A 24134-nucleotide genomic window follows, 5' to 3' on the forward strand; every position below is an offset into this window, starting at 1 on the left:
GCCGCGCGGCGTGACGTCACGCGGTGAGGTCACGCTGCGGGGAGGGGGGGATGAGGTCATACCCACACGCGCAACACCCCCCCGTGACCTTTGCCCCGCCCCCCGTGACCTTTGCCCCCTCCAAGATGGCCGAGCGCGGGGCGGAGCTCAGCGCGTTCGCCCCGCGGGGGGTGTGTGCGTCATTAAGGGCGCTAATGACGTCACGTCACTAAAATCCTGGGGTTTCACCCATCAAGCCGCCCGTCGGGGGCTCGTTTTGGGGAAAAAAAAGGGCTTTTTGGTCCAAACCCACCCGGCAAGCACCAAATTGTCACTTTTTTTTCCAGCGAATCCGTAAGGAAACGGGTTCGGAGCCGGAGGATGCGGCCGCGAGGTGCAAATTCTGCCGGAAAAGGTTTTTTTTTTTTGGGAAAACGACTTATTTTCTTTGCTGGCAGAAAAAATAATGAGCGATAATCGGGCGATAATCCAGCTGCAGAACGGAATTCCCAACCCCACTGCTCCGCGGGAACGAAGGGAAATGAAAATTTACGCGGTTCCCAATAGGAAAAACGCCGCTTTTTGGGAAATAACCCCCCCAAAATTCCCTAACCGGAGGATTTTCGGCGTTACGGAATGAGGGGGGACGTTCCCGCCGCGTGTCAAACCCACCGAGCCGCCGCGATGGAATCGATGCTTTTATTGTTTTTCCAAACTTCTTTTTTTTCTTTTTTTTTTTTTGGTGTTCTTTCTTTTTTTTTTTTTCCTTTTTTCCAGCCTAAAATTTCCACGCCCTTTCCCCCCACCCCCCCTCCAAAAAAAAAAAAAAAACACCACCAAAACCATCCGGAGGCACAGCCGGCGGGATTTCCGGGAAAGGGAATGATGTCCGGCGCTCTCCATCCTCCAGCAAACCACGGATCGGCAGAAAACGAAGCGCAATTAATTAATTAATCTCTTAACGAAGCAGCCGGAGGCCCCTCTCCCTAATTAGATCCCAAACTGGCCGTTCTGGGAGCGCTGCGCTCGGAAAATGATTCGGAAAAAGAAGGAAAAAACCCAAAATTAAAAGAAAAATCACGGATTATACCATCACCTTCACGCAAATATTCACAGTTATTCCGGTTGCGGCTCCGTAGCCGCCGGTGCAGCCTCTTCTTCCTCCTCCTCTTCCTCACCGCCGCCGCCAGCCGCCTCGCGCCCGTTTTCCTCCTCTTCCTCCTCTCCGCCTGCCCAACCCTCAGTTTCATTTTTGGGGGAAACCACTGATTCTTGGAGATTTTCAGGAACTGCAGACGGTTCTTCCGGGGATTCCGCCGCCGCCGCAGCCGTCGCTTCCGACGCCGCTTCCGACGCCGCTTCCGGCATCGCCTCCTCCGCTTCCAGCTCGTCGTCCTGAAGGAACGGAGGCATCAAGAGCGGTTTGGAGGGTTGATTTTGCTCCCCCAGACTTTTAAGGAATTCCTCAGGTTTGGAAAACTCTTCGGAAGTTTCTGTCGTTTCCGTGGTTTCCGCGATTCCGCCTTCTCCTTCCGGGGCAACATCGACGGCGACGGGTTCCGCTGTTCCTTCTCCGGCGCCGTCTCCGCCTTCCAAAGTTTCATCCACGTCCTGATCCGTGATTTCATCTGTGAAAGGATCTTCTCCCTACGGAAAAAAAAGAGACGGGAGAGAGAGGGAAGAGTCATCGAGGTGCGGTGAGGCGAAGGGAATCTCCGCCGCGGAAACGCGGGAGAAGTCGCGGTTTGGTGATTTTTTTGGTGTTTTTTTTACGGCAACCGAAAAATCCATCGGTTTGGCGACGGAAGATTCTTAAACCGGTGGAAAAGTAATAATTAATAACAATAATCATCATCCGAGTGTGGAAAAATCCCGAAGGATTTGCAGCGAGAGAAGAGCTCTCGGAAAAATAACCATCCAACCACGATCCCACCGGGGTTCATCGGCTCCGCTCCTCACCCGGGAGGAACTGGGCGATTTTTCAGGAAAAAAAAAAAATAAATTAAACCAAGAATTCCTCAAATTCCGTGGCCGGTTTCGTGCTGCCAGCGGCCGGATTCCCCTTCCCTGGCTGGGAAGAGTGGCGACGCTTCCGGCTTTTCATCTCGCCTTTATTGATTTTGAGGTTTTCCGGGGGTTTTTGGGGAGACGGAGGAATCCGGAGGCGGTCGGAACCTCTCCCCAGCGCCACGTCCTGCCGTGCCGGGTCTCTTGGGGACCCCAAGACCCTCTGGATTTGGGGTTGTTTTTACAGGGAGGTGGATTTTGGTGGGATTTGGGGGGATTTTAGGTTCCGTTTTCCATCCCATTACCTTCATCCGTGCCGACGGCGGATCCTAAGCGCCGCTCCCGCCTCGGATCGCGGCGGGGGGGAGCTACGAGGTGCTCTACGGATGGAAGTCGGGGGGTCGCTGCCCTCCAACCTCGACCTGACCAGAGAGGAGATGCCCCACACACACCCGTGTCGCAATCCCAGCACAAAATTCCCTTTTTTTTTTTTTTTTCCGGAAATTTTTTTAACCCCCCCCTCCTCCCTTACAGCTCATCGCAGCGGAAAACAAAACCGGGCAGGCGAGCGCGCGGCACGCCGACGCCGGCGGAAATCCCACCGACCGCTGCGGGGATCGGAGGTTTTCTTTCCGGAAAGCGAGAGGAGGGGGTGGAAAAAAGCTCTCCAGACCCTCTCCTCCTTTTTTTTTTTGCCTTTTTTCCCCCCAAATTGAGGGGATCTGCCTCGATCAGAGATCCAGCCCACGTTGGCTGCCTCCAGGCGAGAAGATCCATGAGGGTGGAGGAGAAACCTCAACGTTCATCTTCTCTGGCTGAGGATCGCCGACCTACGGAGGTCGCGGAGGGAAGGGAGAAATTCCTAAAAAAACCCTCAACGGGTTCTACCTCAAAAAAACGATCCGGACCCCTCAACCGTCCGTGAGCGCCGGTAAAACCGGGCGGGGGGCAGGGAGGGAGGGGGAGTCCACTGGTGGTGGAGACTGTCACGGCTTCCCTTGGGAAGGGGGAGGTGTCCCACCGTCCCTCCGAGGAATTGCGAGGCCGACGGGGTCACGGAATCACCTCTTGGTGCGGCCAAGTCTTGATTAACCACCATCGCCCTGCGCCTCCGGCATCGCCTTTCCCAAGGAAGGTTTGCCGAGAGAGCGTGGTTTGGTTTATGGCGGAGGCGACCTCTTGGCATTACCTGGAATCCTCAGATTTTCCTCCACCCCTTTTCAGCCTGGTTTTGCACCTGGGAATGATACGGAGAACCGCGGTGGGATGGATCCGAAGATCTCCTCCGTGCCGATGCATTTAGCTCTGCCGGCAGCCTTTGATGCCGTTGCTCATGGGATGTGGACGCGCCTGCGGACCCTGGCGGGGGTAGACGGGAGTTGCACTTGAGTAGTTCCGGCCTTTTGATTTTTTTTGGGAGAAATTTACTTTAGTCATTCAGGTTTTTTAGGAGATTTCGGCATTTCGCCGAGAGATCCCGGAGGTTTGCACCTCGTCCGCCCCGAAGGCATTATCCTGTGGGGTACCGCAGGGTTTGTTTTGGTTTTGGGTTTTTTTTTTGGTTTATTTTGTTGTTTTTTTATTATTATTATTTTTGTTTGTTTTTTTATTTAATCTCACCCTCCTGCTCAACGGGTACGAGGCCGTTCCAAGGGGAGAGACTTAACGCCGGCAAAGTGGCTCAAAGTCTCTTTTTTCACCGGACCCAGAGGGTGGAGTCGCAGTTTTTCTTCGTTTTTTAGGATTTTTGGTGGTGTTTTTTGGAGACCGGGCTTGACCAGAGTCAGCTCAGTCCGGGGTCAGAGGAAAAATCAAACCGTGAGGCCGATGGGACGGGGGGAAACGTCTGCTCCCCCCGTCAGGGCTGGGGTGTGTGTGTGGGCATCTGCCTGTCCGTGTCTCCTGCCGGATCGTGGGCCGCTCCCGGATTCCCGGAGAACGAGCAAGTAGCCAAAAAAAAAAAAAAATTAAATAAAAAAAAAAAAATCCCAAAATTGCTTCTTTCCATCTTCGCCTGGCGGAGGAGGATGTGACTTTTCCTCTCTCTTGGATGCGGATCTCACCCACGAAACCCCCGCCGGAGCCGCGGATACGGCGAAGCCGTAACCGTTCGGCAGCGGATGTTCCCGCCTGGAGCCCGTTAACCCCCTCCCCACGTTCTGAAGATGGTGGGTTTGTTTTCCGGATTTCATTTCGGGAATTCCCAACGCTGGTTTGGGTTTACACGAATCCTACTCTGCCCCCTCTCCTCGTGCTCCATCTCGGCTCGGAAGGTCGCTCGGGGTGTCCACCTCCCAAGGGTGCTTCCCAAGGGAAGAGGAGGGGAAAAAAAAAGGGTGGGAAGGGGCTAACGAGGGGGTTCCGACTCCCGGGAATCGCTGTGCCCCCACCTCGGGGCGCTCTGTCCTTGGGTTGAGCTGCCGGAAGCGCCGCAGACATTTTACCTTCAGACGGGGTAAAAAACATCCCCGGTGGGGGATCGGGAGCCGTCCGCCTCGGATTCAATCCCGGCGGGACTCACGCGGGGAAGGGGAGGTGGGGGGAATCTGGTGTCCCTGTGTGGGTGTCCCCCCCTCTCCGAGGCCACGGCTCGAGGGGTGGCTTTGGGGGAAGCGGAGTTCTTTTTGCTATTTTGGTGGCTTTTCGTTACGTTTCCGTTTCGGAAGGTTTCGTAAATCTGGGAATGCAGGTCTGTGAGTTAAATAAATTAAAAAAAAAAAAAAAAAATTAATAAAAACCAAACAAAAACCACGGGAAGTGGCAAACCGCCTATGGAAAAAAATAAAAAAAAAAAAAAAAAAAGAAAAAAAGAGAAATCAGACGGAAGATTTAAGAGAGAAAAAGGCAGCGGAGCGGAACCGGCGCGTCTCCCAGGCGTCCCGGCACCGAGGCGCAGCACACGGCGGGACGCGGCGCCGCGCCGCTCCGGCGGCTCGGCAAGGAGCTGCCGGTCCTTCCGCTCGCTCACCTTGAGGTACTTTTCCAGCATCTTCACGATGTGTTTGTTGTTCAGGACGCTCTTGGCGACGTGGAGGCTGGTTTTCTTGAACTGCTCGGCGGCCATCTGAAAGGGAAGCCCACGGCGGGGTGAGTCCCAACGGGAAAGAGTCGGGATAGGGGGAAAAAAAGAGGCTGGACAGGGTGGGAAAGGAAAAAGAGAGTCCAGATGTGGGGGGAAATGGGAAAAAATAGCCCAGATGGGGGGGAAAAGGGGAAAAAAAAAAGAGTCTGGATGTGGGGAGGGGAAAGGGGAGAAAAAAAAGAGTCCGGACAGGGGAAAAAAGGGAAAAAAAACAGTCCGGATGCTGGGGAAACAAAAGAGTCTGGACAGGGAGAAAAAATGAGTCTGCACAGGGGGAAAAAAACAAGTCTGGATGGGGGGAAAGTGAAAAATAAGTCTGGAGAGAGATGGAAAAAAAAAAGAGTCTGGATGGGGAGGGGAGAGGGAAATGAGTCTGGACGGGGGGAAAGAGTCTGGCTGGGGCAAGAAAAAAAGAATTTGGATGAGGAAAAAGAAAAATAAGAATCTGGATGTGGGGGGAAAAAAGAGTTTGGATGTAGGGGGAAAAGGGGAATAAAAGAGTCTGGATGTGGGGAGGGGAAAGGGGAAAAAAAGAGTCCAGAAAGGGAGGGAAAGGGGAAAAAAGAAGACTCCGGACAGGGGAAAAAAGGGGAAAAAACAGTCCAGATGTCGTGGAAAAAAAAGAGTCTGGATGGAGAGAGGGAAGACAAGTCTGGACAGGGAGAAAAAATGAGTTTGGATGGAGAAAAAGGAAAAAATAAGTCTGGAGAGAGATGAAAAAAAAAGAGTCTGGATGGAGAGGGGAAGGGGAAACGAGTCTGGATGAGGCGGGGAAATAAAAAAGAGTCTGGATGGGGGGAAAAAAAAGTCTGGATGGGGAAAAAAAAAGAGTCTGGATGGGGAAGAAAAAGAGTCTGGATGGGGAAAAAAACCCCCAGACACCCGGAGGCGTCCCCCTCGCCGCGGCAGGGCCGAGCGGCTCCGGGCGGGAAGCGCGGGAAGCGGCTTTACCCGGCGGTTCCTGTTGTGGTCGGCGGATCGCAGGTGCCGCTGGAGCAGGTGGTTCTGCGCCGGGATGAGCATGTCGCAGGCCAGGCAGTGCGCCGCCTCGATCTTCTTGAAGAAATGCTCCTGGCCGATCCCTGCGGCGAGACGTCAGCCAAAATCCCGAAGGAACCGCGGCGGGATGGGGAACGCCGCCCTCCCGCCCCCCCCCCCCAACCCCGGCACGGCCAAAACGCCGGGTCGGCGCCTGCGTTCCTGACGGTTTTCCGCGTTCGGCGACAAAAGCGGATGGAAACGCGTCGCTGAGAGCGATGGTGCTCGCAGCCGGATTGTGCCGACGCCGTATCCGGGCGCGGGAGGGAGCGACCCGCGGGAAAGATCCCGAAGTACGAAGCCATCGACTCACCCGAAGCTTTTTTCCTCCCCAAATCAGCCTGACTCCCCAAAAATCTAGTTAAATAAAGGGAGAAGGGATAAATCATCCCTTCCCCGGCTCCGGGATCGCTCCTCCTCCCTACCCAGGTTTCCCACCTGCGGGATTTGCCGCGTGGCTTCACCAAACTCCGCTCGTCGCTCCCGGCACGGAGGCGGCGGAGCGCTGCAAACCGGCACACGGCGATGGGAAAAAGCGGATTTTTCCCCCGCCACGCTCGTTCCAACGGGTCATTCCACCATTTTAGCACTACAAGCCATCGCAGGTCCCGCTGCGTTAACCCAACAGCCACCAAATCCCACAATTTCCGGGAGTTTTGCCCCGTTGATCTGAGTTCCGTTCTCTCCGACGGCGCACGAGCCGCAGGGATCCGCTACTTGGGAAACGGCGGCGAGGCCGGGCGCTGCCCCTGCCCCACCGAGACCATTTATTTCACAAAATTGGCAAAAAAAAACCCCAAACACCCAGAACCAGAGGTGGAGTTACCCAAATCCTGCACGGTTGTGCCGCTGTCTCTCCCTGGAACCAGAATTCCTTGTTTTTTTGCGCGCTTGCTCCGTCTCCGGGCGCGGAACGGGCACTTACCCTTGAAAGGATCCGGCTTCTGCTTCGTGCCCTCCTTCTCGGTCAGCTCCTGGCGCCGCTTCTCGATTTTCTTATTCCTGTTGACGATGTATTCCTGAAAAAGGAGGAGATGGAAACTCGCAACGCATCCGGGCGGGCGGTAGGAGCCGGAAAGATCCCAGTCGGAGAGCTGGTTCTTTGTGGGAGACCCCAAATCCTTGAAAAATGCCCCCAAAATGCCAACGCCGGTCACGCGGAGAACGGAACATCCCAGTTCGGAGCTCTCCTTGCTCAGCTCTCCGCGTAGACCATCCCTGGAATATTCATTTCCGGCCTTTCCCCTCAGATTCAAACGGAACTTTCCCTCCCAACACGAAAACGTGTCAGAACTGGTGTCGTGCAAAGTGATGTCATCGCGTGACGCGGTAACAGGCGGTGACGTCAGCCAAGCGAGCGGGGGCGAGTTTGTGGCCCCTCCGCGCCCCGCGTGGGCATCGAAATCCCATTTGGGCCCTGGGAATCCCAGTTTAGGCCCTGGGAATCCAAGCGCAAACCCTGAAATCCAAATTTAAACCCCAAAAATCCAAATTTAAACCCTCAAAAATTCTAATTTGAACCCCAAAAATCCAAATTTAAACTCCAAAAATCCAAATTTAAACCCTCAAAATCCAAATTTAAACCCTCAAAATTCAAATTTAAACCCCGGAAATCCCAATTTAAATCCTCGAAATCCCAGTTTAAACCCTCAAAATCCCAATTTAAACCCTCAAAAATTCAAATTTAAACCCCGAAAATCCCAATTTAAACCCTCAAAATCCCAATTTAAACCCTCAAAATCCCAATTTAAACCCTCAAAATCCCAATTTAGGCCCTCAAAATCCCAATTTAGGCCCTCAAAATCCAAATTTAGGCCCTCAAAATGCACATTTAGGCCCTCAAAATCCACATTTAAACCTGGAAATTGAAATTGAAACCCTCGAAATCCACATTTACACCTGGAAATCCCAACTGAAACCCTCGAAATCCCAATTTAAACCTGGAATTCCCAGCACGGGCGCAAGGAAGGGCTGAGCCACCGGCGGGCAACCCGCCTACCTGCAGAAACTCGACCGTTTTATCCGGGAGTTTGGTGCCGATGTATCGCAGAGTCTCCTTGTGGAATTTGCTCTGGAGGTGCTTCTGGATCTCCTCCTCCTCGAAACTGCGGAACTTGCAGACGGAACAGGCAAACTGGATCCTGAGCGGAGCAAAGGAGGAACCAGCTTAACGAGAACAGCGAGGGGACGAGGCCGTCAGGGCCTCTGCTGGAATCGTCCACCTCACAGAATCCCGGATGTCAGGGGTGGGAAGGGGCCTCAAAGGATCATCGAGTCCCATTCCCCTGCCGGAGCAGGGCCACCTAGATCAGATATGGGGCTGTACTGGGCTGTACCGGGCTGTATGGGGCTGTACCGGGCTATACTGGGCTGTACTGGGCTATATCCCAGAATCCCAGAATGTCAGGGATTGGAAGGGACCTCAAAGGATCATCGAGTCCAATCTCCCTGCCAGGGCAGGACCACCTAGACCAGGTAAGGGGCTATACTGGGCTGTATGGGGCTATACTGGGCTGTATCCCATAATCCCAGAATGTCATGGATTGGAAGGGGCCTCAAAGGATCATCGAGTCCAATCTCCCTGCCAGGGCAGGGCCACCTAGATCAGATATGGGGCTGTACTGGGCTATGAGGGGCTCTACTGGGCTATACCGGGCTGTACTGGGCTATATCCCAGAATCCCAGAATGTCAGGCCCACCCAGATCAGACACGGGGCTGTACTGGGCTATACTGGGCTATACTGGGCTGTACTGGCTATATCCCAGAATGTCAGGCCCACCCAGATCAGATCCCACCAGAACGCATCCCGGCGGGTTTGGAACGTCTCCGGAGAAGGAGACTCCACAGCCTCTCTGGGCAGCCTGTCCCAGTGCTCTGTGCCCCTTACTGGGAAGAAGGTTACTGGTTCCTCATGTTGAAGCGGAACGTCCTGTGTCCCAGCTCAGATCCATTTCCCGTGTCCTATTATGGGATGTCGCCGAGAAGAGCCTGGCTCCATCCTCACGGCCGTCACCCTTTGCATATTTATGAACGTTAATGAGGTGCCCCCTCAGCCTCCTCTTCTCCAAGCTAAAGAGACCAGTAGAGACCAGTACAGCCCAGTACAGCCCAGTATAGCCCGGTACAGCTCCCTCAGCCTTTCCTCAGAAGGGAGATGCTCCACTCCCTCCATCATCGTCGTGGCCCTGCGCTGGACTCTCTCCAGCAGCTCCTCGTCCTTCTTGAACTGAGGGGCCCAGAACTGGACACAAAATTCCAGCTGCGGAATTCCGCACCGGGGCAGAGCAGAGGGGCAGGAGAACCTCTCCCGACCTGCTCACCACACCCCAGGATGCCACTGGCCTTCTTGGCCACCAGGGCACGTTGCTGGCTCGTGGGCATCCTGCTGCCCACCAGGACCCCCAGGTCCCTTTCCCCTGTGCTGGTCCCCACCAGTTCAGTCCCCAGCTCGTACTGGTACCTGGGGTTGTTCCTACCCAGACGCAGGACTCTACACTTGCCCTTCTGGTATTCCATTAAATTTCTCCTGCCTGCCCAGGTCTCTCCGAATGGCACCTCTTAGTTCTATCCCAAGTGCCACCCACGGGATCCCACTTTGTCTTTGGGACCTTCGTCACCCGCGTGGAACCTGCCCGGAATAAAACCAGCTGCTTCTCCCTCCAACTTGACGCTACGGGAGCTAAAACCCTGCAGGAGTTTAAAAACACCCGGATGAATTCCCAGGGCAGGAGAGGACTCATCCCAATTTATGATGGAAAACGTTCTCCCCGGTGTGGGAAAAGCCGGAGTCGCAGAAACGGGGCGGCCGCCTCCGCTGGTCGGCCTGTCCATGGATCATTTTTTGCCATATTTTATTAGCAAGGTTGGATACGGAGCCGCTGAAAACATCCTTCTGGATTTGTAACTCCACACGCGGATCGATGGATCCAGCACAGAGTGTTCTCCTTAAAAAAAAGTCATTCTCCTGCTTAAACCAGTCATAAAACACCCAAAAAGGGACAAAAACCAGCTGAAATCAGAAAGCTGACCCCCAAAACCCACGATTCCCCGCATCCGTGCGGAGGAATAACTGAGGGAAACGTTTTCCACCGGGATATCCAGGGAAACAGAGGTGGCTCATCGTCCTTCTCACCTGTCCATCGCCCGATCGCGCATCCGATCTCTCCTCCGCTGCTTCTCCCTCTTCTTCTTCATCTCCTCGTCGTCTTCTTCACAGCCATCCCCAGATGCTGGGGAAAGGAGAAACGAAAATAAATGGGAATTACTGTGTTCATCTCTTCCCTTCCTCGGGAAGAGCCGCTGCTTCTCCCCATATCCTTAATTTTTTCCCCGTTTATTTTTCATGAGGCTTAAAAAGCTCCTCAAGAAGATTAAAGAAAAAACCTCAAAAAAAACCCCCAAAACAGCGCTCCAGTGGCAGTTCTGCTTCCTTGGGATGGTTTGGGATATAATCCTCCTCCCAAGAATTCCTCGATGAATATTGGGAAGGGAATGAAAAGGAACTAACGACTCAGCTGACCTCATCTCACGGTGTTCCGGGGTAGAAAGCCCCGAGCTGGAGTCTCCGAGCCTCGCGGGACTCGGGGAACAATTCCTCTGTCACGTTTCCAGAGGCCAGGAATGAGACTCGGGCATCAGAGCAGGGATTAAATGGGAATTTTACCATCGGTTCCAATCCCCAAACCAGCCTAAAAGTGGCAATAAAAATCCTACAGGTGGTTTTCCCCCACGCAGGAGGCACAACGTGCTCGGGGTCGATGCGTCTTTCCCAAAAATTGTCAGTGCTGAATCCACATGAGTCGGTTTTGGATGACAAAATCCGGTATCCGTTCGCCCAGGCGGCGACTGTCCGCGCCGAGAAAATTGGGAACAAACTGAACCGTTTTGGCACTGTCCGGGTAACCAGTGCGGCGTTTCTGCGCCACGACCGGCAGCGCCGGAGCCTCGGGCCGGCAAACAGGTCACAACAGGAGCTTTGGCCCAAAAAAACCCAAAAAATCCAAGTCTTGGCAGCGCCTCGAGGAGAAGGAGATGGATTCGGAGCAGGATTAGAGCCAGGAGGGCGCGAAGAGGGGGGGAATTCCCTACCTTCCTCCGCCAAAGCGCCCCAGTTCCCGTTCTCCTGGAAAAAACAAACACACAGAGATGCCGGTGTTACAGATTCCCAGAATCCCAGAATGTCAGGGATGGGAAGGGACCTCAAAGGATCATCGAGTCCAATCTCCCTGCCAGGGCAGGACCACCTAGATCAGGTAAGGGGCTATACTGGGCTGTATGGGGCTATACTGGGCTGTATCCCATAATCCCAGAATGTCATGGATTGGAAGGGTCCTCAAAGGATCATCAAGTACAGTCCCCCTGCCGGGGCAGGACCACCTAAATCAGATATGGGGCTATACTGGGCTGTACCAGGCTATACGGGGCTATACTGGGCTATATGTGGCTGTACCGGGCTATATTGGGCTGTACTGTGCTGTACTGGGCTATATCCCAGAATCCCAGACTGTCAGGGATGGGAAGGGACCTCAAAGGATCATCGAGTCCAATCTCCCTGCCAGGGCAGGACCACCTAAATCAGATATGGGGCTGTACCGGGCTGTACCAGGCTATACTGGGCTGTACTGGGCTGTACCGGGCTATACTGGGCTACATGTGGCTGTACCGGGCTATACTGGGCTGTACGGAGCTGTACTGCGCTGTACTGGGCTATATCCCAGAATCCCAGATGTCAGGGATGGGAAGGGGCCTCAAAGGATCATTGAGTCCAATCCCCCTGCCAGGGCAGGGCCACCTAGATCTGATATGGGGCTATACTGGGCTGTACTGGGCTATATCCCAGAATGTCAGGCCCACCCAGATCAGACACGGGGCTATACTGGGCTATACTGGGCTGTACTGGCTATATCCCAGAATGTCAGGCCCACCCAGATCAGATCCCACCAGAACGCGTCCCGGCGGGTTTGGAACGTCTCCGGAGCAGGAGACTCCACAGCCTCTCTGGGCAGCCTGTCCCAGTGCTCTGTGCCCCTTACTGGGAAGAAGGTTACTGGTTCCTCATGTTGAAGCGGAACGTCCTGTGTCCCAGCTCAGATCCATTTCCCGTGTCCTATTATGGGATGTCGCCGAGAAGAGCCTGGCTCCATCCTCACGGCCGTCACCCTTTGCATATTTATGAACGTTAATGAGGTGCCCCCTCAGCCTCCTCTTCTCCAAGCTAAAGAGACCAGTAGAGACCAGTACAGCCCCGTACAGCCTCATACAGGCCAGTACAGCCCAGTACAGCCCCGTATAGCCCGGTGCAGCCCAGTCTAGCCCAGTCCAGCGCAGCCCAGTCCAGCCCAGTCCAGCCCGGTACAGCCCAGTACAGCCCGGTACAGCCTGGTACAGTCCCGTATAGCCCAGTCTAGCCCAGTCCAGCACGGTACAGCCCAGTACAGCCCCATGTAGCCCAGTACAGCCCTGTATAGCCTGGTACAGCCCGGTACAGCTCCCTCAGCCTTTCCTCAGAAGGGAGATGCTCCACTCCCTCCATCATCGTCGTGGCCCGGTGCTGGACTCTCTCCAGCAGCTCCTCATCCTTCTTGCACTGGGGGGCCCAGAACTGGACACAAAATTCCAGCTGCGGAATTCCGCACCGGGGCAGAGCAGAGGGGCAGGAGAACCTCTCCCGACCTGCTCACCACACCCCAGGATGCCACTGGCCTTCTTGGCCACCAGGGCACGTTGCTGGCTCGTGGGCATCCTGCTGCCCACCAGGACCCTCAGGACCCTTTTCCCTGTGCTGCTCCCCAACACTTTATTAATGTTTATGGAATAGTTGGGATTTTCTGTACCAGGCTACACGTCAGCGCTCAACATCGCTTCCACCACCGGAATTTAAACACTCGGAGCCGAGTCACTGCTCCAAGGAACCTTGGCTGACGCCAGCGAAACAAACTGCAACGACCCCCGTCCCACCCAGTAAAACCAACCACTAATTGGAACCGAGCCCTAACGAGGCTCGTTAGAAGGAGAAGTTCAGGCACCGGATCCTTTCCAAGTCCTTTCCAAGCAAATGGGGCAGTGAACCCCACTGAAGGGCACGGGGAATGACGAGGAGCAAACACCTTCCCGATATCCGGGCTCAAAATGCCGGATTTGGGCAATTTTCAATATCCTGACCCTCGGCGCAGTCGGAAGAGCAGAGGAAACTGCTCAAGGGCTTAAATATTCCACTCAGGGCTCAAATATTCCCATATTTCCCACAAAGACCGAGGAAAAAAAAAGGTTACTTACACCTTTGTCTGCTTCATCTCCCGATTTCTCCTCTCCTTCCCCCTCATCTGCTGCACAAAAGAAAAAAATCATTTAACGGGTGTCGGGGCCCCAAGAGGTCCCTGAGAAATCCCGGATTACTGCGCTGACGGCTCAAAATTCCAGTGAGGATCACAAAAAGCTCCCTGGTTTCTCTCTCGGCTGCAAACTCGGTCCTTACTTTCACGACAGTCGCCTCAAGTGTTAAATTTGGTCCTGGGGGGCCTCAAAATATCCAAATTCTAAACCCTGAGCACTCGCAGGAGAATTTTAACAACATGCAGGAGTTAAAAAAAAACAATAATTTTTTCGGCTGAAGGATAAAATGCTTAAAAACCGGGAAAACCGATGGATATCAGTGGGTGAGGACGGCTCGTACCGTTCTCGGTGTCGTCTCCTTCGCTGTCGGTCTTCGCCTGTTTGCTGTCGGGCTCGTCTCCGCTCTGCGACTGTTTCCGTTTGCGCCCTCCCTCGCCGTCCGACCGCCCTCCGGAACGGTTCCGGAAACCTCTTCTCTTGGGCTGAAGCGGGAAGAAATCAAGTCGTCATCATTCAACTCTAAGCATCAAAAAAAAAAAAAGCTTAAAAATCAAAGTATCCCGCCCATCTGCTACATCTCCTAAAAAGTTTCGGTTCTTGTGACCTTCTGGATTTATTTTTGGCTGCAAAGGGATTTTACAGCGGGGTCGGTGCTCCTGGAGAGCGGATTTGGGATGGGATGAGCATTGAGGGGCTCTATTTTCCGTGCCAAAATAGGCACGGATGAGCTCGGTGATGCTCTGCTCTCTCCAGGAAGGATTAAATTATTCCGTGGTGGCAGCACCGGGAATTAATTTCTCTACTCCAGCCGAACAGGGAAACCCACCCGCCGAGCCGAGGGAAAAGCAAAGGAATAAAATAACGGACGGCGACGACTTACCGTGAGCGCGTTCATGTGCCAGGGCACCGTACCCATCCTGTCTCTGTTCCGTTGCCTCCCCATTCCGTACGGCACATTCCCATACCGTCCCATTCCCATGCCCGACATCCCCATCATGCCATAGTCATAGTCTCCGTAGTCACCGTAATCACCGTAGTCGCCGTAATCGCCGTAATCCCCGTAGTCGCCGTAGTCGCCGTAATCCCCGTAGTCGCCGTAGTCGGGAACGAGGGCTTGGGAGAAGAGGGAAGGGAGCCTGTTGGATCCGGCACCCCCCATCCCACGCCCACCCATGTAGTTCAGCTCGTTCCAACGAGCCGAGAGGCGCTCGGAGCTGGAGGAGGGCATGAAGTGGTCGGCGCGGTGGAAAGCGTTCAGCCGCCCGCGGTTCTGCACGCGGTTCTGCCCCCGGCCCCGCACGAGGCCGTAGTTGTTGCCGCGGTTCCGAGACTGATCCCTGCGGTTATCGAACTGGCTCCCGAAAGAATCGTTGCGGTCGGTCCCGACGTCTCCGTAGTCGTAGCCGGAGCGGTACATGTCGCGGTCGTTCAGGGAAGACCTGGAGTCGTAGGATTCGAAGGACTCGAACCTGAAGGAGCTGCGGAGGAGGGAACAGTCAGCACCAAAAACCACACCCGGACACACTGTACCGGCGTCTGCCGCTGGTTTTAACCACGATCCAAACGGGTTTGGCCAATAAAACGGGATCAAAACGGTTTTACGCCCTGCGCGCCGATCGCTTTCGGTGTCCCACTCCGCCTTTTCCTGACTCTAGGGGAAAATAAGGAAATCTCCAAGAACTGTGGTTTTCCGCACGAGTATCCGAGCAGAAATCCTTCAGGGATTTACTAACTTGACACCACTAAACCACTCCGAATTGTGTTTCCACGGCGGAAAAGCCGATCCCAAAAGCTTCCCCAGGGAAAAGCTGCTTCTCTTTGTCCTTTGCTGTGCCCCGGGGTGTGAATTAATGGAATAAACCCCTCGGCATCGCGCCCGGCCGCAGCAGTGGGCGATGGATGGCAACAAAAAAGGCAAAACTCTGGTTATTCCAGAACTCTCCTCAAGATCTGTGCTATTATTCCAGCAGCAAAACACACACGGATAGGAAATAACCCTCCAGATCGGGGCCACTGAACCCGGCCGGAGGGAAAAAAAAGAATAAATGACCGGGCAGCCATGAGGAAAAAGGGACACAGGGCAAAAATCCTTCAAGAAACCCAAAATCTATAAATAAAAACCTTCTGGAAAATCTGGGAAATAAATTGACAACGGGAGCTGCTTTCAATGGTTGGTGTGTACGTCCAGCTCGATGTGTTTGAGGTGTGGAAAAAAAAACGTGCGTGTACGTGCAGGTGAAAAAATCATCAGTCAAGCTCATTTTTTGGGAAACAAACATCTAATTCCATAGGCACGATCGCAACAGCTTGATCTGAAGCTATCGGGATTAAAAGCCATGGGTTTTTTTTTAGGATTCAAAAGAAATAAGAAGTGGAACAGTCACCTCTCCTGGTCTTCCATCCCGTCCCCTGTCCCGCCGCTGCCCTCCTTGGACAGCATGTCCAGCCGCTGGTTGATCTTGGCGATGATGGAATCCGAGTTCTCGTTGGCCGCCGTCTCGGCGCCGTAGGAGGGGACGGGCAGCGCGGCGCCGACGTCGGTGTTCATGCTCAGCTCCGAAGCTTTGGGCGTCTCCCAGCTGCTGGAGCTGGCGGCGGCGGCGTAGTTGTAGGTGGCCGCCGTGTTGGCGGCGGTGGTCTGGGTGTTGTAGTAGTCGTAGCCCTCATAGCCTGGAGGGAAGGGAAACAAAATCTGGAATTAACACGGTTATAGTCATGGAATGGTTGGGTTGGGAGGGACCTTCCAGTTCCAACCCCCTGCCATGGGCAGGGACATCTTATGGAATCATGGAATGGTTTGGCTTGGAAGGGACCTTCCAGTTCCAACCCCTGCCATGGGCAGGGACATCTTATGGAATCATGGAATGGTTTAGGTTGGGAGGGACCTCCAAGACCATCCGGTTCCAACCCCCCTGCCATGGGCAGGGACACCCTCCACCACACCAGGTTGCTCCAAGCCCCATCCAGCCTGGCCTGGAACACTGCCAGGGATGGGGCAGCCACAGCTTCTCTGGGCAACCTGTGCCAGTGCCTCACCACCCTCAGAGGGAAGAATTTCTCCCTCAGATCCCATGGAAATCTCCCCTCTTCCAGTTCAAAGCCATCACCCTGTGTCCTGTCACTCCACAGCCGTGTCCAAAGCCCCTCTCCAGCTTTCTTGGAGCCCCTTTAGGCACTGGGAGGTGCTGGAAGGTCTCCCTGGAGCTTTCTCTTCTCCAGAAACCGCATCCCGCAGCCGAACTGCCCTCGTTCCGTGCGCTTGGCACCACCATCTTGTCCCCAAATTAAAATTATCCCTCATCAGCTCCGTCCATCCGTCAATCCAAACCCAATTTCGCCGCGTCTCATCACCGGCTGCCTCCAGACCTGCGTCCTGCCACCACTGTACAGAATAAAAGTGGTTTATCCCTGAATTTCCGTAAACTTCAGTGATTGACGCAGGGGATAGAAAGGACTGAGATGCCAACGGATCCCACCCGCGAGGCTGCCGCGGGATTTCACCTCCCTGAAAAGAAATCTGGTGGCTTGGAGGGAGAAATATCCAAGAATCCTGGTGCTCAACCCTAAAACCACAAATATTTTCCTCCTTTGGGTGATATTACGCGGAAAAACGAAGCGCCGCCAGTTGCGTTCGCCATTCCGAACAACGCGCCGAGCCGTCCAGAGAAAAGCCGGAGAGACCGCGCTGCCGCCACGTCTCCGGCCAAAATGGGCAAAATTAAGCCCCACAGCACCGCATTCCCAAAGCTGCCGGATGCTTCCCGAGATCCAGACCGGCTCTACGGTCCTGGCGCGGATCCGGTGTCGCTCCAGCAGAGAAACGTGCCACGAGCGACGCGGCCAAATCCCAATCCAAAATTCCGACCCGGCGCTACGTGACCCTCCGGGCTCTCCCGAAGCACCGCCGCAACAATCCCGCTGAATTCCCCTCCTCGGAGACAAACCACGGCCACGGTTCAGGCCGTCGGTGTGCCGACGCCGTGCCGGCTGTGCCGACGGCACGGCCCTGGGGGGGCTTTGCATTCCCCCATCTCCACACAATTTGGGGGTTTATTTAAATCCTAAGCTCTCCGGAGCAGGAGCAGCCTTTCTGCTCCGCGTCGGCACAATCCCCAACGCGACGGAGCGCGAGCGCTCGACGGGGGCTCCCGGGTTTTACCAAAAAAAAGAGGAATAAAAGAAAAAAAACCTTTTGTTTCATCCAGGACTCGAGGTGAGAGGTCTGAATCCACAGCCTGATGCGTGGTGTTCCCGTTTTATATTGTGAGGAGCAATGAAATGATATTTTACGGAAAAAAATCGCGAGCTTTCACTTGGGAAAACAGCCAAAATCGAGCCAAAATGATCCAAATCGAGGGAAATTAACTAAATGCTCCGGGAGGAAAAGTTTATTAGCGGAAGCAAATCGGGATTTATCGAGGGAACGCCAGTTTGCACAGGGAGAACCGCGCTTGCCCGTCATGGAGCTGCCAGAATTCCAAGGGCAAAACCTTGGATTTTCAGGGAAAAACGATATAACCTTCACCAAATCATTTTATTAACACACGCAACCAACTTTTCCCATCCTCGAGCTGATTTTTCCGGCGTGAGGACAGAGCTGCTCCGTCGGCAATGGGAAAAAGCCACAATCCCGGCGCAGAGCAAAAATAAATAACGGAATTCGGGAGGAGGAGGGGTGTGAAAACGCTGGAATAGGGCTCCGCGCGCCGCAGCCAGCGGGAGAAACCGCGCGGGACCCCCCCGAGCCGGAGCGAACGCGGTTCGTCGGCACCCACCTTGCCAGCTCGCCGCGTTCGTGCCGTAGGAACCTGGGCGGGAGGAAAGGAAAAGCCACAGAGTCAGAATCCAGAGGAAAATTCACAGAATTTGGTTTAATTGCCGATTAAACGACGGATCCTCGTGCACGGAGCGGGAAGGAAGGGAGCTGAGCCATCCACGGGCTCGTTCGGAAGGTAAAAGGGATCATTCCCACGTTTTTAATACATTTTTGGAAATGTTTTGATCTCGTTCCGCTGGAAAACAACTGGAATTATTCCATAAAAACCTCCAGGCAGCAGTGAAACCACGGCAAAAGCGAATAATGTTCGTTGTAACTGTCACTCTTAGAGAAAAAACAAGGAGAAATGTTGCTACTTTCCAGAAAATGAGTAGAAAAATCACTGAAATGGGTAACGGAGAAGAAACGTTGGAAAGAAAATGGTTTCGATATTGCGCTGTTTGGCTACAAAGAGGGAAAAATAAAGTTCGAGTCTAAAAGAGGGAAAAATAAAATTTTATTCCAAAAGAAGGAAAAATAAAGTTTTCTTCTAAAAGAAGGAAAAATAAAGTTTTGTTCTAAAAAAAAGAAAAATAAAGTTTCATTCCAAAAGAAGGAAAAATAAAGTTTTATTCCCAAAAGAAGACAAATAAAGTTTTATTCCAAAAGAAGGAAAAAGAAAGTTTTACTCTAAAAGCAGGAAAACCAAAGTTTTTTCTAAAATTGGGATTCTCCAAACCTTTTTCTGGCCACGAACTCACCTTGAGTGTTGGCGGCTCCGGCGTTCCAGGTGCCGTAACCTGCAAGAGAAGGACCAGAGCTCAGATCCAGCACCAAGAACGCCCGGAATTCCCGCTGCGCTCCGGCGTTTCCATTGTTTGGGAAAAACAAAGCTTTGTTTCCACCATCGGAAGGTCCGAGATATGTTGTGGATTTTAAAAAAAATAGAATTTGGAAAGAAAAATGGGATTGAAGAGGCGCGTAACGCAACGCCGGGAGAGAATTCCCGGGATAAAGCATCCCAAGAACCGGAGGGGCACGGAAAACAGATGTTTCCGTCACGTTCCGCCGGCAGAAACATGTTCCCATTTTCCTGGGGAACACCAGATCTGCTCGGAGGTGCGCCGAGGGGAGGGGACGAGCCGATAAAATGGATAATAAAGAAATAATTTCAATAAAGAAAGAAATAAATAATATTTTCTCTGATTTAAATCTTTTCCAGGGGGGAACTGGCATCCCCGGAACCCCACGGTGAGCTCGGGAAGCGGCTCGGAGCGAACCGGATAAAGCAGCAACACGTGGTGACGGAACCGCGCCGGCATCTCCGGCAAATCTGGATTTTGGGAAGCGCTGCATCCGCCGAAAACACCGCCCGGCGTCTCGGACACCACTTCTCGGCCAGAAAAACCCCATTTTTCCAGAAATCCTTCAGTATTCCCATCAGGAAAGGCAGCTGGTTCACCAGCAGGACCGATGGCCGGCTTCCTACGGAGCCAAATTGTTCCGACACCCCAAATCCACCCCGTTTCTGCCCTTTTTGGACGTTTTACGCTGGTCTTCTGCACCTTAGACGCCAATTTGGCCAAAATTTCACATTTTTGGAGGTGGTTGACAATTCCGCAAGGCTTTTCCATCAGAAAAATTCCATGGAATTGGCCCCAATTTTGCAAAACATTTCTTTATCCTTAGAAACAGCCCCCGATTCTGTAAAAACTTTTCTTTTGAGGAGGTGGCTTCTGATTTGGCCAAACTTTCCTATTTTGGGAAAGGGCCCCCAATTTTGCCAAACTCTTCCATTTTTGGAGGAGGCCCCAATTTTGCCAAACTCCTCCATTTTTGGAGGAGGCCCCAATTTTGCCAAACTCTTCCATCTTTGGAGGAGGCCCCAATTTTGCCAAATTTTTCCATTTCTGGCAGCAGCCCTGATTTTGCCAAGCTTTTCCGCTTTCGGCAGCAGCCCCCGATTTCACGAAACTTCCACGTTTTTCGGAAGGAGCTCCCGATTTTGCAAAGCTTTTCTATTTTTGCCAACAGCCCCCAGTTTTCCGAAACCTTTTTCTTTTTTGGCAACAACCCCCGAATTCTGGACAACACCTTTATTTTCAGCGCCGGCCGCCCCGAACCTCACACGACTTTTCTCCAGCTCGGCGCACGAACCGAACGCGCGCCGCCGCCGCGCAGGACCCCCCTCCCTTTTTAACAACTTTATTTTTCCATGGACAATCACCTGAAATACACGGAATCTAAAAAAAAAAATTGCGTGTGGCGCCGTTCCCACCGGCTTTCCGATCCGCGGAGACCGCGGCGCCACCAAAACAGGAACTGTGCCCACCGGAGCCTCGTTACCGCGGAATTTCCTTTCTCGCGTCGGTGTTTTTAAGTCAAGTTTGGTTTTGCTTCCCAGCGGGAGCGGGACGGCGCCGGGATCGGGTTTTCCAGGTGCCGGTGCAGGCAGGATCCGGGCAGCGACGCCAAAAATAGCGGCGGTCCCGGCACAAAACTCCAAGGAAAATGGAGGTTTTGGTGCGAAACGCGGCGTTTTTCAGCCGAAGGGTCGCGTCTCTTCGCGCCTCTGGATTCTTAGGATAAAGCTTTACGTTCCGCGCGTCGGCGTGCGGCTTGCTGTGACGCAGGGCACGGTGCATTCCCAAAATTATCCTGATTTTTCCAAGAAATGAAGAAATGGGCGTTAGGAAGAGGTCGAGCTTTCGGCACAATGTGGGAATTCCGAGCTCGACGTCTGATTTTGAAATTAAATATTATGTAAAATCCCACTAGATGTGGCACTTGGGTACTAATGCCGCCGCACCGACGCGCGGAGGTTGGATCCGTCAGCGACGCAGCGCATCCGTGAACATCCCCAGGAGGGAAGAAAGAAAAATAATCAGTGGAATAAATCCTCATCGCCTTCGCTTGGGAAAATAAACATGAAAAAAAAGGGCAGAGCAGGAAAAAAAACAACTTGGAAGGGACCAAGCGGTGAATTTTTTCGAGCTGAGTGCACCGCATGTCCTGGTTTCCCAGTGATTCCAAGGACGGTGCTCCCTGAGCTGGGAGAAAAGCTTGGGAATCATTTTTTAATGTGGATAGCGTATAAGCGGAGTGTGAATCTGGAGATGATGGAGCACCGTTGAGAGATTTGCGTTGTTCAGTCAATCCAAAGTGTTGAAAAATTACAATTTAACACCTGTGGAAAAAAAGCCGAGGTCCAGGAGTCGGAGCAGGCACTTCCTTCCGGAAGCAGAGGTCCAAGGTTCTCCCACTGGTTCCAATCAAGGCCTTTATCCAGGGAGAATAAAGTTTGTTTTCTGCTGGAATCACAAATATCCGAACTAAATCTATATATCACAGATCTCCTACACAAAACTCCTTCATTTTTGTACCCCATAACGGTAAAAATCCACACCGAAACGTCTCTGGAGCTATGAGATGCTCCGCGGTTTTTAATTTATTCACAGTTCCACCGGGCAAAGGGGAGATCTCAGCTCTTCGGCAGCTCATCGACGTCACGAATCCGACAAAACCTGTCTCAGGAATAACTTTCAGCTGCCCAAACTCTTCCGAGTTGTTCGTCCGGCCTCGCTTGGGTGTCTGGAGAGAGAATCCGGCGCTCGTAGAGGATGATTCAACACAAATTCAAGGTGTTTTTAAGCCTGTCGCAGCTTCTCACCTCGTTTTTACACCCAAAAAATTCAGAAAACACTTAAAAAGCGTTTGGAATCACGAGGAAAGAGACGCCGGGCGTCGGATCGCGGAGACAGGGAACACGGAAAGAGCAGCTTGTCAACAGGTCTGTCCTCAACGCGGCAGGAAAAGCGCCGTGTGGGGGAATCAGGAACTGGATAAAACACGCGGAGCAACGGCGCCGCTGCTCTTATTTCTAAAATCCTCCCGCAGCCGTTAATTACGACACGAAACCCTCGTGTCGCCGAACGGGAACGTGGCGTGAAGCGAAGCGCGAATTCCAGGTGGGAAGAGGACGGAGGGCTCCGAAGAGGCGAAGGGAGGAGATTCCGGGCTGGCGGGCTCGGATCCGGGAGCGCTTCGCCGCCAAACCGACTTCATCGAGAGACGTGAAATAACCGGTATTCACCGGTTAGAACTTCGACTGGAGCAATTTGCTTTCAGTTTCCGCTTCCGTGAGCCGCGGTTCATACAAGGGACGCAAAAAATCCCAGTGGAAGAAGCGAACCCAACGCCGCTCACCGCTCCGACGGACTGGGACGGGATTTTCCCTCGTGGATCACTTCCCCGACGCCGGCGGACAAACCTAAACGGCGTTTCGGCGCTCGCGGGGCTCTCAGCCGCTTCCCGGAGCTTTGCTCGACGCCTTCGTGCCGGCTGCCGTTACACCGGGGGGGCGGGAAACACCTCAGACACACCCGGAGCCCTGCGGGGGGGGTCTGAGGGGGGGAAACTGAGGCACGGCGGCTCGTTATGGCGCTCTGTGGGCGGCACCGCTACCCGGATCGCTGCGCAGCGGTCTCTGCCCCTTCTCCCGCGGGGAACGGGGCCCGTTTTCGGTGCAGCCGGTGCCCGGGGGGGGGGGGGGGGGGTGGCGGGGAGCTCAGCCGAACCCCGGGGGGGCCGTGAGGAGACGCTCCGGCTGTCCCCCCCCCGCGGCCGGGCCTACCCGGGGAAGGAGCCCCCCCCACCATCGCCCCCCCCGGGCAGGAGTCGCGGAGCCGTTACCGGGAGTGAGGGGGGCGTGGCCGCGCGGCCGCCATTTTGTGTCGTCTTTAGAAATGGGACCGGCGCCATTTCCGCCCCCCCCGGGGGGTGTTAAGGAGGGAACGGCGCTCGCACAGCACCCCCCCCCCCCCCCCCCATAGCACCCGTCCACCAATCGGTGGACGCCCGAGCGCGGAGTGACGCGGCGCTCAGCCAATCAGCGGCGGCGCCCCCTCACGGGAGGCGGGTACAGCGCCTCCCGCAGGGGCCGACCCCCCGTGGACTACCGGGAGCCGCCGCTGAGGCGATGGGAGGACCGGCCCGGCCCGAGCCGCCGCCCCGGGACAGAGGGAAGGGCCGTCCCCCCGCAGCGCCCCGCACCTACCGCCGTATCCCTGCTCCATCTCTCCCCTCCGCCTCCGGCCAGCGGCGCCGCACTGCCCGCCCGAGCGCCCGCTGCGCAGGCGCAACGGCCCCGCCGCCCATTGGGCCCCACCGCCGCTCTGTCCCGCCCACGAAGCTCTCCATTGGCCACGCTCCAGAGGCCCGCCCCCGCCGCCGCCATTGGCCGAGCTCGCCTAGAAGGCGCGACCCTCCCGCCTCTCCCATTGGCCAGCGTCCCCCATTCCCCCCCCCCACCGCTGCCGGCATCCATCCCCCCGATCCCATTGGCGGAAGCTCTATCTCCATCTGTCAATCACAGCCATGCCCTCTCCTGATTGGGCAGCGGCGCGGCGCTCGCTCCCTCACGGTGCATGATGGAGGCGGCGGGGTCGCCATGGAGCTTTGGGCCTGTCGCCACACCGAGGGCCCCGACCGCCCACCCCCCTCCCCCCGGCTCCTACACGGACCCCGGCCCCTCGCGGCGGCGCCCTGAGGCCGCGGCCATGACCGCAGCCCCTCACAGCAATGGCGCCCCCGTTTCCCGCCCTGTGAGGGGCATCACCCCCACACGACACAGCACCTTTTTCCCTCAGGTTTTGCCCCAAAACGCGCTAAAGTCCCTTAAAAGCCCCGGTGGCAGCGGGAAGGGGACCCCAACCGCAGCCATCCCCGCGCCCCGGCCTGCCTCAAGCGTCCCCGGCCTTTTCCAGACGCGTTTCCTTCCTTTATTCCCTGATCCGAGGCGCCACCGGCTGAAGGACACGTGTTTTATTTCAAATGGTGGAAGAAACGGCTGGAAATGATGGAAAACACGAAGGATGGGGGCGTCTCGGCTCTGCCCGGCGCGAACGGAACCCTTCTTGCAAGAGCGATGAACTCCCGCC

At 54.6% G+C, this 24134-nt stretch overlaps 1 protein-coding gene across 1 annotated transcript; it reads right to left on the bottom strand.

Annotated features, from left to right (window-relative positions):
• Positions 1-747: 747 nt before the first annotated feature.
• LOC104381576 (A-kinase anchor protein 8) lies at positions 748-23308 on the bottom strand. The gene is made up of 13 exons (XM_086630938.1): positions 23252-23308; positions 18957-18995; positions 18215-18247; positions 15824-16109; positions 14320-14917; positions 13780-13921; positions 13385-13432; positions 10240-10336; positions 8106-8247; positions 7032-7125; positions 6020-6150; positions 4955-5050; positions 748-1626 (listed from the first exon to the last, which is right to left on the bottom strand). The coding sequence occupies exons 1-13, from the start codon at positions 23268-23270 to the stop codon at positions 1096-1098; spliced, it is 2256 nt and encodes a 751-aa protein (XP_086487064.1). The 5' UTR covers positions 23271-23308; the 3' UTR covers positions 748-1095.
• Between the last annotated feature and the right edge of the window lie 826 nt (positions 23309-24134).

Source organism: Tauraco erythrolophus, unplaced genomic scaffold, assembly GCF_009769465.1.
Source record: "Tauraco erythrolophus isolate bTauEry1 unplaced genomic scaffold, bTauEry1.pri scaffold_61_arrow_ctg1, whole genome shotgun sequence".
NCBI classification, from domain to species: domain Eukaryota; kingdom Metazoa; phylum Chordata; class Aves; order Musophagiformes; family Musophagidae; genus Tauraco; species Tauraco erythrolophus.

Excerpts from the sequence above, each read along its gene's own strand:
- LOC104381576 (XM_086630938.1), bottom strand. Across the intron at positions 18,248-18,956 it reads CGGAGCCGCCAACACTCAAG|GTTCCTACGGCACGAACGCG; the intron begins GTGAGTTCGTGG and ends CCTCCCGCCCAG. Across the intron at positions 7,126-8,105 it reads AAACGGTCGAGTTTCTGCAG|GAATACATCGTCAACAGGAA; the intron begins GTAGGCGGGTTG and ends CTCCTTTTTCAG.